This window comes from Micromesistius poutassou (assembly GCF_964030765.1).
Source record: "Micromesistius poutassou genome assembly, chromosome: 13".
In the NCBI taxonomy this organism is placed as follows: Eukaryota; Metazoa; Chordata; class Actinopteri; order Gadiformes; family Gadidae; genus Micromesistius; species Micromesistius poutassou.
Window position 1 is genome coordinate 3,436,439 of NC_140283.1, and position 14,995 is coordinate 3,451,433.

The 14,995-nt window shown below is 43.3% G+C and overlaps 1 protein-coding gene across 2 annotated transcripts; it reads right to left on the reverse strand.

The window, feature by feature from the left end:
* Window positions 1-628: 628 nt before the first annotated feature.
* arih1 (ariadne ubiquitin-conjugating enzyme E2 binding protein homolog 1) lies at window positions 629-14,636 on the reverse strand. Of its 2 annotated transcripts, none has more exons than XM_084477658.1 (14): window positions 14,180-14,636; window positions 11,815-11,882; window positions 11,571-11,718; window positions 10,206-10,298; window positions 10,063-10,118; window positions 9,256-9,322; window positions 9,047-9,153; window positions 8,138-8,180; window positions 7,761-7,832; window positions 7,215-7,345; window positions 6,932-6,989; window positions 6,430-6,690; window positions 3,246-3,358; window positions 629-3,042 (listed from the first exon to the last, which is right to left on the reverse strand). In XM_084477658.1, exons 1-14 carry the CDS (start codon window positions 14,465-14,467, stop codon window positions 2,958-2,960), a joined length of 1,590 nt encoding a protein of 529 aa, XP_084333784.1. In that variant the 5' UTR covers window positions 14,468-14,636; the 3' UTR covers window positions 629-2,957. The 2 variants fall into 2 exon arrangements, with proteins under 2 accessions (XP_084333784.1, XP_084333783.1); XM_084477657.1 differs by having other exon boundaries at window positions 6,929-6,989.
* Window positions 14,637-14,995: the final 359 nt, after the last annotated feature.

Here is a 14,995-nt window from a genome sequence, read left to right on the forward strand (position 1 = left end):
GTTGCTGGTCTTGGCATTACTATGGATATCAGAGCTGCTGATTGTCTGAGGGGATTTCTGATTGAATTGTCAATTCACCTCATCACAGTTGTAGTATATGTTTTGCATGAAATTTTTTAAAATAGTTGGATTCCATCATATGACATGAAGTAAACGTTTAGAATTGGAAAAACTGGTCTTTAGTCTACATGTTAAGTTTTAGGGTTATTTTGGATAGTGGGCAGCTATTCAGGTCATACACATACTGTACTCGATATGAAGATTATACATGAAGAAAAACTAAGTAAAATATCAAACAGGTGAATTACTTTGACCATCTAGTGAATTGCATTACTTGTAACAAAATACCTTGTGGTCAAGTTTGTGCAATGGTCGGAATCGTATGCATCACAAACCTGTGGCGTAAGTACACATTCCATCCAGTCCATATATGGTGGTATGCGTCTATCACTAAATTCCTTTTAGTATAGAACATCGAAAGCTCAAGAGGTAACTGGGGTATGAAAATACATTCCTATTGTGTGTATTCACTTTTTTAGTGGGTGTAAGGAGTTTTAATAAAATCGGTTTATCACAGCATACATGTATATTGTGTGCATTATGAAACAATCACCCATGCCAAAAGGGATGTTTGCAACATTTTGCACTTTAATATATTTCTCCAAAACAGACAACTAAAATGTTTTTCCACATTTTTACACTATGTAAATAAGAAACACTTAATAGCATAAAGAAAAGATATATGTAGAAAAGTATTAAAAGTTTTTGGGATGTCTCAATTAGATGAAATTAGCTTTAGATTGCAAATATTAACTTAATTGCTTATGAACTACTAGCAGACATGATATACAGGAGGTGCTTGGATGAGCATATTTCGCCCAACGTTATATTTATGAAATGACTGAAAGACAAAAAAAATGAATGGAAACGTAACGACACCGTTACTTTACGTGGTGCGGACATGGCCTGATTTAAAATACAATTGTATTCAGTTTTTATCAATGTTCCCCCTATTCTGGAAGACGAGAGCTCGGTCAAGGTTTGTCAAACAGTGCATTCAAAACAGACAGTACAGGGTTGCATCATGGAGAGACATTTGGTTAGTCATGAACGTGACTTCTCCTATTCTAATGACTCACACAGTACTCCCAATTATGAGATTTCTCATGACATTTATTCAAATAAACAATACATTTTTTAAATTTTGCTAGGATTAAAATAATAGATTTTTTTTAAACACAAACTTTTGGGGGAGGTCCCAAAAATGTTAAACTGGTGTAAAGGATGTGTTTGAAAGATGTCGACACCTTGTTGTCTTCAGACTTGCACTAGTAGCTGTATATTGGTGTCCTCTCCAGTCAGTCTTGTGAAGACTGCTGTAGCACAGACATATGCATTTACAAGCAGAGCTTGACATCCAGAGCAACCACCACACTGAACAATGCAATACCTGCAGGGGCGCCAACATTTCAATATTTAATCTTCAACCCATGTGTGCGAAAACACAGGCTTGAGTGCGAAAGCGGAACAGCGTTACAAAATAAATTCCACAAGCCTCAGACCTATATTCCTCTTCCGGTCACCTGTCTGTGTCTGTCTGTCTGTCTGTCTGTCTGCTCGGGGCTTACGGCAAGGTCGTCTGCGTAGCTTGGTTTAAAGCAATGTCGAGACTAACCGAAAGATAAGAGATCTCTTCGAAAAAGCGTGACGAGAATCCCGCCCTGTGGCATCCGGGACTCTGGAGCTGGAGGGGTGCTCAACCCTGTTAGTGCAGTGTTCCAGCCCACCCCCACTGCCCTGCGTCAGTGCACTGCCCTCGTCGGACCACGCCCCCCGCCCAGAAGGTGCTTAAAGATGGCCACTCAAAGCCATGTCGTGAAGGAGGGAAAAACAAGAATAAGAGTGAATGTCACTCAGTTTGACGTAAATAATCATTACTGTATTAATGTTAAACATCCATTTTTCTTTTTAGGGGGGGGGGGGGAGGGGGCTACATTAAAGCGTTAACATCGCGGGACGAGGACAGGTCAGGTGCATTCCGTCACACCTGCCATCTTCTGTTGGACTCCTAGACCTGCTGTGCACGTCCAAGGAGTCCTTAGGTTAATCACTTGGCGACCGATATAAAGCCCCAAGTCACCGTAGAGTGGAAGAGTGTGACAGGTGCTGTGAACAGATGGGAGGACGATGGAGGGGAAGGGAGGGTTTGCCTAAGTGCCCAGGATCTCTGAAGACCACCTTGTTGCAAAGGGGGGGGAACAGAGACTCAACGAACACCGCAGAAATACACCTTTTTATATTGGTAAAGAATAAATATTTCTAAATTTAAAATGATGCAAACACGTGCCACTCTTGCTCTTTAACTTCCATGCATATGGATTATTTACAAATTGAAAAATACAGACTCGCTTATTTATCTTTTTTCTTTTTAAAAGATGTTTTTCTTTTCCCTTTCCCAAAACGTGTTTCGCCCGTTCGCGTCAGCCAATCCACATTAAGCAACCCAGACAAGAATCTCACCACGTAAAGCAGACATGGCCTGGACACTTAAAGCTGTGTTGAAAACATTGTCACACTATAAAAAAAACGGAACAAAAGTCAAAATCAAAAACACAAAAGATTCACAAGCAAAAAACAAAAAAAGAAGGGAAAAAAACAAATAGTCGAGGGGAGTTGTTGCAACACAAGCCAAAGAGGACGTACTTATTGGATTCTCTGCGGTCTCAAGACTCCATTCTGTTGCTAACAATACTGTAGTACATTTAATTGTTTAATTTTACTCACTATTTATTTAAATATAATTTGTTTTGATGGTTTTGTTAAACAAATCCAGGAAAAGAAAAATGATGCAAAAGTGGTTGGTTTGCCGAGGGAGAGGTTTCAGGCTGCCCTGTTTAATTGCATCTGCGCTCTAGTTTGTCAAGAGACTCAAGAGTCTGTTGCATGGGGACGTGTCCTCAATCCTCAATGTACTCCCACAGGTCCTTCTCGTAGCCTTCATGCACGTGTTGTAGTAGGACTCTTCGTCTGCTCTCACAGTATCTACAACCACACACACACACACACACACACACACACACACACACACACACACACACACACACACACACACACACACACACACACACACACACACACACACACACACACACACACACACACACACAAGAGTTAGCAAGTTCTAAACTCATCAAAGTGTACTTGGGGCAGATTCAGACTTGGGCACCAGCGATTCACAGACCTACCTGTACTTATCTTGCACTTTCTGCTTGATGTCCTGCAAGGAATCCTGGGAAATGTCCCGCTCCAAGTAGCCAGACAGCACCTCGGTGGCATTTTCCAAATCAGCCTGGTTGTTCTGATAACACACACACAAACAATCAATTACATTTCACCCTTCACATGGCCGCCTTGTGCCCTTTGCTTTGTCACTATGAGATCCCGGGGATTCTGACACAAAAGGGGATGAATAAAAAAATGATAAAGTGCAACATGAGACAGAAAAATAACACCTTGAACGTATTGTACATACGGTATCATACATTTCCCCCCGGGCCGTCATAGAACGGGCTTTCTGTACGGGATCAAATGAGCACCGCTTCCTAGTTCGCCTGGCCTGACATCGCCACACCAATTCAAATCAGTCCGGACGCTCCAAGTTCATTCTCGATTTCCATGGCTCGTCATCAACGTGTGCAGACCAAAATACCTCTGGACGCAAACGGAGAGGCCTACGACCAATCACAGCCTCCAAACCAATGGTAGTATAGTGGGTCAATTCAACTTTCAGCAAATCTTGTCATAAGTACAGCAAACACATCTTCTCAACAAAAGCCTCTTAAATTGCTAGAGTTCATCTAAAAAGATATATCTTCCAGTCTCTTTAATAATACGGTGGCGAAAGCAGTTTCAACACGCTTGACTCCTCAGTGGAAGCCAGCTTGGTTGTTAACAAATGTACCTTTTAGTAACTTTGGATAAACGCGTCTGCCAAATGCCCTAAATGTAAATGTAAGAGAAACTGCCAGAATGGCGCTCCTCTGTACAGTCATATTAAACCCGCCCCCTATAGATACAGGGTTGTGATTGGCCGAGCCGGGTCAGGTCTGCTGGAAGTCTGACTGACCCGGAGGGGACCAAAGCAAACAAAACATGACTCAGATCAGTCTGGCGCCGAGGCTAGGAGTTTGGGCAAAAAAAAAAAAAAGTCCAGCTATTTGTCACTTTGACGATATTTCTTCAGCTTTCACAAAAAAAAACAGCAGCCATTTGTAAATGAAAGCACCAAACCAATTCAAACATTTAGAAGTTGTATTACATGAAAAAGAGACAACTTTCAACTAACAATATATGACAAAAATAGCAAAAAGCCAATCCTCAGTGTCAACTGATCCTCACAAACAGGTTCCAACGTCTCGCTTTTGACCTTCAAAAACTAGACAAGCGAACACCAACGTGAACCGCAGAGTTCAGCCTGGGAACTGAATCTTCTGCTTGTGTCCATCATTCACAGCGCGGACACCACGTAGGTCCGTATGAATGTGGGGCGCTGTACTATAAGTCTGGACATGAAGCATAGGATTTCACTTCATTTTCTCTCAATGATGTCTTATTTTAGCAACTGGGGAAAACAATGGCATAGATTACCATGCTGACCTAGACTGGAAATCCAGACCTACATCTAGAAAGCTGTAGGGTCTGGCAACGAGTAATGAAAATGGCCCAACTCGAGGGGGGGCCCCAAGCATGCATTTGAAAATATCACTGCACGCAATTGGATAACACTACGACCAATCAGAGGAATACAAGGGGTGACGTATCCAGACCAGCGAAGCTAACCAATAAATAAGACTCTTGCCGTATCCAGTCAGTAAAACAGCAATGCTTTTGGCCCGCCTATATCAGATACTGCGATGTGATTGGTTAATGTCCTGGGCCAGGGGAATCGGGGAGTGAGTATATTGCTCGTTCCCAGAGTGACTCGCTGAGCAAATTCAAATTGTGCTCTCGCGAGAACTCTGGATTTCCAGGGTAATGCTGACCATTATATAGGAAGTTATGTAAAAAAATACAAATAAAAAAAGGTTTTTGTTGACTGACTCCAAAATAAGATATAGAGATAATATAAAGACCAAGATGAATATAAAGGCAGCGATAATGCACCCTGGTGTCTCTGGTCTTCATGGTACAGACCATCATCTGACAGGGCGCCAGAAGGGTTAAGTCCTGTCAGATGAGGTTGGATGTCCTGAATGGAGACGTTTGTGGGTAACAAAAACAGACTACTTTGGAGATGTAAATGTGCTTTCACCTCAGGCATGTAACGAACAATCCCGAAAAAACAAATTATCTGGACAAACAGAGTCAGGTCAACTATTTACATCAGCGACGACACGAATATGAGCACCTTCCAACAATAACCGTGCCTTTGAAAAAGACGGAGTGGATTTAACCCTCAGCCTCATGTAGCCTAGTGAAGACAAGCTCCGTCCTTTCACCGTCCTGGCTAATGTATCCAATGTATCTAGAGGATTCAATAATAATGGAGTTCCACAAGACTAAAACAATGCGAATGGCAGTTTGCTACACTACACACTGAGGAGAGCCCATCTAGACCAGGGCATTCGTCACTTCAGACACTCTTGTTACTGAGGAAATGAAGGAGGTGCTTGTTCTGGCCCAGTTGGTCTTTCCGGAGCGTCAGGTTGCGTCAGACAAACTATCCATGTCTCCCGGTGGTTTCTCTCCCCCCCCCCCCCCCCCCCCGCACGGGCGCTTCATCCCAGCACTCGTAGCGGCGTTCCTGCGACCGAACAACGTACACGGGCCCCAGAAGCTGCCTTCGCACCTATAGCTCGGTAGACTCTGCCCCATGCAGAGGTGAAGCTGATTCTTTGATGCGCTTTAATTTGGGTTTGGTTGTTTGACTTTGTCAAAACACAATGGAAACACGTGTCGGCTGTTGAACGGCTTGTCTCCTGGACAGAACAATCGGGGGAAATGGACATTTCTTTCTCCTTGGACAATCCTAAGGAATCAACTTTGTGTGGTCTTGGGTTTTTTTCATTTTGCTCCTACAACTTAAAAATAACCCAGTTTCCACCATTCAGTCACTGAATAATTGATAACCCTCCCTGTTTCAGTGAGTGACCACCAAATTGCTTTATATAGTCATCAGCCTGTATTTCAACTCCAATGCCACGTCTGAAGTGACTCATGACTCATTTTAACCTGGGAGGATGTAGCGTACACCTGTCTGTTAACCTTTAATAATTTCCAGTTTGAAGCCAACGACATTCTACCCAGAACGTATTGTTGCTTGGTTGGCTTCCCAGTTTGGTGGGTTCACACCCACGCCTGAATAACGACATCTCATTAGACGCTTTTCCACATAATTGAACCAACTCTGCAATGTAACAGAACACGCACCTCGAAAATTATGGACTGGTTGTTCTTCTTGAGGTAGAAGGCAAAGACGTAGGTGAACATGAGCGTGGAGCGGCACTGGCACAGCACGTCCACCGCCTTCTTCAGGAACTGCACCTCGATCCACGACATGTTGTGCTGCTGCATCTCCTCCATCTTCTGCTTGACCTGCGCGTACAGCTTGTGCTCAAAGCGCAGGCTCTGCATGTGGTTCATGTAGCGGTTGCAGTAGAACAGGTACCTCTGCAAGGCCGCCCTGGAACGCTGCGAGAGAGCACAACACCTCCTTTTGTTACAGTGAAGAGGCAGCGCTGCCTCCTGCTGGGCAAGCGGGCGCAGCCAGGCCAACGTGCACTACGGTACCGTGCGGAGTGGGGGCGGACATGATCCCTTCAGCTCGGCAGTGTGGGAATACGAGGTTAGCAGAGGACACATTGTATGGTGCGTTCTATGACAGTGAAATTGAAGTGCAAAGGGTACAGGAGGCTAGAAACATCACTACAACCTCCTGTGCGTCGCGGGCAGCCTTGGCGTCGTCCTCGTTGTAGCGGTTGCAGTTGTACCTTCAAAAAAAGCAATAATTGCATTAGGTTTCCAAACTCTCACACATTTTATTTACAAACATCATTATTCTATGAATGTGACAGGTACACACACACACACACACACACACACACACACACACACACACACACACACACACACACACACACACACACACACACACACACACACACACACACACACACACACACACACACAGAATGTAATTTGTCGTCTTAACATACCAGGCAGAGCCATGAGGTTCCCATGGGCCCAGACATACCCAGCAGAACTCGGCTTTGCAGTTCTGGTTCCGACAAACCATGTGATTGCAGCCTCCATCTTTCTCAATAGTCACATGGCATTTCGGACACTCCTGTTGGAAGAGGAGGAGAATGGGGAGAGCACAGAGTGGCCGTGAGCAGAGTTCAGGTCAACGTGTTATAGGACATACACGCTTGCAAAATTAAAACGATTGGTCAGTGAAAATACATAATACTATATAGCAACATGTAGTCGTTGAGCAGATGTTTTTATCAAGAGCAACTGACAATTGAGACTGGCAACAAACAAAAGTATACCGGCCAGTCAATAACGATATTCATTTAATTTAATTATTATATCAAAAAAGATTTGGTTGGTGGTGCATTGGACCAAAAATTGCCATCAATGGCACAGCATTCAATTAAAACTGCAGAAATAGGATTCTCATTTTAAGGTAAGAGAAAGGTAAATGAAACCACAATTAATATTTTACATTTAAACAGTCATGTTATAAGACTAGTGCCTACCTTGGTATTTGCAGCAATCCAATTTGATGTCTCACTGTCATCATCACATTTCTTAATCCACTTCCGCAACCACTGAAATAAACAAACGAGAGTCAGTGAGAATCACTCAAACAATTAAACAGCAGGTCAGTGTTGAGGCGAGTCAGGGTCAGCACTAATGGTGTTATGGGCATGTTGTGGGGCCCACTTCCTATGTGATAACAAGTCTCCTGAAGGCCCTGCTGCACAAGTGAGTGGAAGGCTAGAAGCCTTTGTTTCAGTTCAGACGACCGCATGATACAAAGAAAAACACAGGAATACTCTACTCAACCTTTCACACGTCTCAAGTCACGTACAAATAATAAAAGTTAGTTTGAGTCCAATTGGTTTGAACATACCTTGCACTTTACAGGATCATGCCAGTTCTCTCCACAGTTGAAGCTGCAATGAATGACACATGGTAAATAATTGAGTTGAATCCAATTCCTTTTAGTATCGTTCTAATCGCTGTTCCACGAGTTGTACTATGTTACAGCAGAACTTTTGGGGGGGGGGGGGGGGAAAGGCACAGAGCCTGACCCGGAAACAATAAACTACAAGGGGCGGAGCTATGCCTTACTTCCTGTTGCGTTAGGGAGGTATTAGACCGAAGAACTCCAAGCTATCAGAAAGTGTTATTGGTATTTAAAGTGTATTGGTACAGTGGTACAGGTCAGGTGTTGATTTTGACTGAATTGACTAGTGCTGACCAGGTGTTCACTAATTACGCTCTTCCAGATCCCCACTTCCAGCAACATGATTGGTCGATACAAATAAGATGCGTAAGAAAGTTCACCCAGACCTGAGCTCGTCCGACCATCAGACAAAATAAATAAATTTTTAAATAGTAATCTAAAGACTGATTTGTTAGACTATCATTCAAACAAGTGTTTGTAATATTAACAATGTTTTACTAAAAATAAAAGTAGCCAATCGGAGGAATCAACTGTGATTTTAACAATGGGGAATGCACTACAGTTTGTCTTCATTGAGGACTGGGATCCTCCCACATATTTTAAAGCCAGATTAAACAACAAGCTATAAACAGCACGACGGCTGCTTTGGCTAGCCCCAATGCATTCACATCACTGAGGTCCAGATGGATTCAGGAATCCTGGGGAGGCTCCAGGAGTGTCCTGCCGGCTCATCTATGCCACAGGCCCAGCGGTGGCCTGTGATCAGACTGCAGCCTTTTGAAGGTATAAGTAAAGCTCTACTTTAAGGGGAGATGGAGGGCAGCCGTGGGCCTGACCATGACTTGTTCTTACCAGAACTGCCGGCCGCACTTGCACCTCACAGGCTTGGCGTCGGGGTACTGCACTTTGACGACGTGATGGCAGTCTGGCGCAGGGCACCACTTTAACAGTCTATTACACTGACAAGGGAGACACAGAACAGTATGAGATCACTCACACCGCGTGAAAGCCATAAATCCATAGATGGCATGTTGCGTGGCGGGGATATCAGGCCATCTTACCTCTACAAAACTATTTGTAATTAAATGCTGGTACTTCAACTTCACTTTTGAATCTGTTATGAGGCGCCTGCAGGGAACATCAACACAAACATTAGCATCCATTGCATTGAACCATCATCTGCATTAAAAGGTCACAATACAGAGGACAACCCGCTGTGTTTCTGCCAGCAATGCAAGCAATAACTGCATCGAGGAACGGCATAACGCCTATGATGCCAACTGTTGAACCAAAGTAGCAAATAAGTGTTAAATATAGTCCTCACTTTATAGCGTAAGTAATCATAGATGTCGTTTTTGTGTATGAATCGCCATACAAGCTAACCTGATAACACATTATCCACCATCATTATAGAGAGGGGGGCCAAGATTTGGGTTAAGACATTACTATCAGCCTCAGCACTATGCCAACAGATTAGCCTAGATGCCAATACAACAAGGACAACCTCCAATCTCGGCCTGCCCCACCATGTGCAGGGGATGGGAAAGTACAACAGAAATCACCAGAGGTTACAGCGTTTTCACACACACATATATATATATATATATATATGTGTGTATTTTAAGAATAAATATCCCTGATGAATTAACAGACGTAACACCAGCCGATTGGACAGGCTCACAGCAAGAGGTTAAATATTTTTCAATCAAAAGACCGACTTCACTAATCACAATACACAGCAAATGAATACAATACAACAGGGTTCAAGGTTTAATTTAGAGATACCGCTATGGCTAAATAGGCCATCCAGTCAGATAAAATTACATCCCTGGTGGCAAATACAAATGAAGCAAAAACAAGATACTCACATGACTGTGTTGTCGTCAACCAAAATGTCACAACTATGAGCGGGACAAGAAATTGTCTGGAAAGAAGAGGGGGAAAAACACAGGAGAATGACTTTGCTCTTGAAATGTGCTTATCTAAAAATTTGGTCTGTGCTGGTAAATACCTGGCCCATTCCTTCCTCTATGATTTTGGTGGTCAGGTAATCTCCCCAGCACTGCATGCAAAACTTGTGTCCACACTCCAGGCCAGTGAAGTACTGTGAAAAGGGCAGTAGATGATGAAGTAGGGATAATAACCAAGCCACAACTACATGCATAACAGCAACAGGTAACACAACTGATGATGGCAATGCAGGAAAAGCTGCTGTCACCCATCAGTGCGAGGGCTGAACAGTGCGACTTCTGTGTGACCACCGTTGTGTAAATAGTACACCCGTGAGAACCACCACGACCCAGCACCGCCTATCGACCATGACCGCAGCACTGTGTGTGCTGTGCTATATTATTTCTGTCCATTTTATTTGAGTTGATTTAATGAGTGTTGTGCTGAAATATTGTATTTTCATTGATAGTCTATTCTCATTTAGTTCTGAAAACACACGGCTGATTGTGAAATTAGACTGACATTACTTTAATCTTAAGCTACGTCGAAAGCAAGACGATAAAAAAAAAAGACACACAAAGTAGCCTATTAAGCCTAACAAGTTTAGCATGATTATGCCCCAGGCAGAACATCTGGAGTGTTTTTAAGTTGAGAAGATACTAAGTAGCCTTAGTAGGAAATAAGGATACAATAATAATGTTTTTTATAATTATAGGAATAAACCAATAATAAAGACTCACGCAGTTGAGAACTCAGTTATGTATTTAGTGTTAGGTCTATCAATGTACAATTTGGGACAGTTTTCTTTAAGAGACATCATATATTTGGTATATTGTATGAACAACACACACACACACGTAACAGTGATATTTCAGCACGGTGCCATCATGACTGATCTCCTTAGCCTCCAGCGTAGTGCTTTTATCTGGTGACGCTGCTTTTGGATCTCAAGACCCACCGAGCCTCATGGGCATTTCATCTGCCTCAGACGGCCGCTCGTGGCTTTGGTCCCGAGAGTCATTCTTTGCACCGTTGGGGTGGATGCATGAACAGTATACCCTCAATCAACTCTGAGAATATTCAGAAACGATTGAGCACCTCTAGAGTGTGTATTATTAGGATAAGTAATGTGGTACTGAATACAAAACAGGTATGTGCAACAAGTCTGTGCAGAACAGTGTGAAACTGGAGATTTTGCCTAAGAATCTTAAAGAAAAGACGAAAAAATTAATTGTTTCCGCAAATCAGACCATGAAAAGGGAGATTGATCTGTTCACCAGCCCACCGTATGAATGGTGCCCTGTACATTTCTCAGTAGGCCAAGACGACACTATCTATTGGACACATGCACAGCTCACGGAGAAAGAAGACAGAAGTCGGGTGAGAGATTTCCAGCTGGTAGTCCATGCACTGTGGGGAAGCTCACCGAGTTGGGGTAGTTGAGATAGCATATCTGACATGGCATGTCCTGTGCAGATGATCTCGTGTTGATGGATGGACGGGTCCGAGACTTCTTACTAGGGTTGATCACATGACACTCTGAGAACAGCTTGTCCAGGTTACCGTCAAAATATCTGGAGGGTTGAAGATTAAGAGAATACATCAATAAAAGTTTGGTATATGAGCGTCAACAGGAAGTGGATCCACCTTTGAATTGCAGTTATACGTGCCTTTCCATGAGCTTCTCTTTGTCCCAGTTGAAGTGACTGAGAAGAATACGTGTAATTGTTGCTGGATTCTAAAAAAAGGAAGAACATAAATTCATATCAACATGCAGTATCAACTCCCTGCTATTGGGCCTTTATGGTCCAGAATGACATATATAAAGCGTTAGGCTCAGCGTAGGGAATGTTTTTACTTTGCCTGATGTTACATGCAAATGTCAGTTTCAGAAAGTCTTACAGCAGTGTGCAAAATGTCACGTGACGACAGAAAGATCGCTGCGGCAATGACACAATTGTTTGACTTCATTTATGCACCTTTGGGGTTGTCTAGGCCCATTACACCCTCATCGTACAGCCTGGTGGGTGAACTATGCCTGGTGGTTCACTTAAACGAGAAGGGAATAATTCTTAAGTTAAAATAAGCAATAATATTAGCAAACGCATTAACTATTTATCGATTGGAATTCCTTAAAATACAAATAGCCTATACGTCTTTGTTTTGGCTGAATATAATGGATGTGCTTCCAAAGATTCACAACAATTACAACTATCATAATCATGAGAAAAGGTTGGAGTCAAACTCTCCTTAATGTAGCAACAAGAATGTTTACGGTCAATCAATCCCTAAGAAATAGTCAGATTAGCATGAGACAATTTTAAACAAATAGGTGTCTACAAATACACTGTGCAACAAAATCCGTCTCTGCTGTTAGCCCCATCATTTTCTTTCAAGTTAATCAATTTCATATATTAGTGTTAAGGTGCAATTTCCGACCCAACCATTTTAGTTCAAGAACTGATCAATTTGGAACATGATTTCGGTCCAAGATATTTTGACGCTGGAGAGATTCCAGAGCAGGACAGTCAAGTGGTCAGGATGTTTCAATTTCAGAATGATTCTGGTTTCAAACCCCAATCTCTGCAGGTTAGGCACCCATGAACAAGAGGCATGACACCCATCTGCACATTGATGACCTGCATCTAGAAAACGACTCACCTGCTGCAAGTCTGTTCAACAGTTATCCCTTTACAATAACAAGGTTTTTCCAACTCTAAATACCTGCATAATTTCATAAGGTATAGGACAGAGCCTATACTAGCAAGATATAATCGGAATATATCCATTATATTACACTATTTGGCCAACTTTAGTTAGCATTCTGCATGGTTTATAAACGGGTCTGTGTGTATTTTGACTGTAATGTTTGCTGCTAGCCTCCCAGCTTGTCATTCCCGCATTAATGTCCCCCAGTGGTAACTCTGCCTCACGTCACAGCATAGAATCGTTCAACACCGGGGGACGCTCACCTGCCAACGCCGTTACAAAGTCAACAAATCACACTGACTTAAGTCTGTCAATCAATGATATGTGCAGGTGCTCTGTATTAAATGTTATTTTATATTTATTTCACCGCGTTTACGGTCAGCATTTATTCTCTCCATGTCCACCTAGAGAAAGTAATATGCCTCAATGCTATTTTTAGTAGACACCCCACCAGTTTCTACTGCCCTCATGTCAGCTAGGATTTGGGCACGGATACCTTTATTTGTGTTTGGCAGGATCGAGCAACAATAATAACAACACTGTGTTATAGTGTTAAGCTTTGTTGTCATGTTCAAAGTCTTACTACAAGGCCTAAATAAGGTCAGGTCACGACCAGGCTCATGTGTCGCCTCAGAACACACTGAGAAGTGCCTTAAGACAATTAGCTTAAATCAGAATAGAGTCAAGTAATGTTAAAGGTCTTCCAGTAAAGCCCCCATGGGTTGTCTGGCTGTGCATCATTTGAACGGGTAAAGGTTTGAGATGAGATCGCGTCAACAGGATTTGACTAGCCGCTAGCGTTAGCAGCTTTAGCTTCGCTAGCTCGATGACAAATCCTTCCTTACCCTGGCGAAGACATTAACTTAAGAAATCGCACAATAATCATGACACGGGACAATGTTCGGCAATGGAGGGTTACTCGGGTGCTAGCTAACTACACAACCAAACGATTACAAGGCTTTTTATTTTTATTTTTAGTCTTTTAAGTCACGGCTAATCGGTCGTTAGCAGGGAAAGCGATGCTAGGTGCCAACTTCTCAGTCGGGAGCCGACTACTCCCCGGCAACCATTACATCGCACTATTAACAACTTAAACGTGGGTAATCTCGTTTTTCTCAATGGTTTAACCCATAACTACCATCTCAAAATGATAACTTTATTCGGAATGGTGCCAAGTCATCCTAAAGGCTACTTTTAAACACTGCCGACTGTGACACTGACACTCCAGCAAGTAGCCAAGCCCTAGCCGGCTAAGCTAAGGGCCTGCTCGGAATCCTCTCCCACCACCCCCGGTTCTCCTCCGCGGCTGACATATCAAAACCCTACCTGGATGACCTCGTTGACCTCCCGAATACACTCCACCATATGCTGGAGGATCTGCTCCGCTGTCAGCACTTCAAAACGGTAGTCTTCTTCCTCCTGCCCGGGGCCGTGGCCACTGCCCCCGGTGTCGCCGCCGCAGTCGTCCCGCTCCCCGCCCGCGACCACGGGGTCGACCAGCTCCACCTCGCCGAGCTCCAGGGTGTCGTCCTCGGGCTCCTCTTCCACGCTGTCCTCGCTGCATTCCTCCTCCTCGTCGTCGAACTCATAGTTATAGCCCTCGTCCGAGTCCATTCCTAGGGGTGGTTATCAACGGGGTGACAAGCACTGAGCCTGAAGACCTTATCCGTGTGAAACGGTGTTTTGTGTAATCTCACGAATTCGCCCCGACCTTAATTTTCCACCGCAGCCGAAAAATAACAACAAAACGTCGCGGCTGCTGCTGCTAAAGCCAACAAAGAGAGCCAGCGTCGCTCTCTGACGAGGCCCTTACGTCAGATCATGGAGCCCGTACAACTCCAATAAAACCAAAACAACCCCAGTGTGCTTTGGTTAAGTCTTTATGAATATGCATTTGGAAAAAACACGCGCCACGAAATAATATTATAGTTCTGAAGCGTTAATAAAAATATTATATATGCTGGTTATTGCAATGCATGGTGATTCACACCTCTGCCGAGATTGAAGCACGTTGTACATATTTTGTGGTGTATTATTAGTCTGTTAAAACAACTTGCCATCGGCATTGTTTTCTTATGTATTTATTTATTTTGGCTGTAACTGGTTGTACCCATAATAACCACACCTTATTGTCCCTGTCCC

What these genes read in the sequence shown, in the direction of transcription:
- arih1 (XM_084477657.1), bottom strand. Translation starts at nt 14,467, where the DNA reads ATGGACTCGGACGAGGGCTATAACTATGAGTTCGACGACGAGGAGGAG. An exon ending in TTACAAATAGTTTTGTAGAG is followed by an intron (nt 9,154 to 9,255) that starts GTAAGATGGCCT and finishes CTCCCTTGTCAG; the next exon opens with TGTAATAGACTGTTAAAGTG. An exon ending in AAAGTGCAAGATAAGTACAG is followed by an intron (nt 3,043 to 3,245) that starts GTAGGTCTGTGA and finishes GTGTGGTTGTAG; the next exon opens with ATACTGTGAGAGCAGACGAA.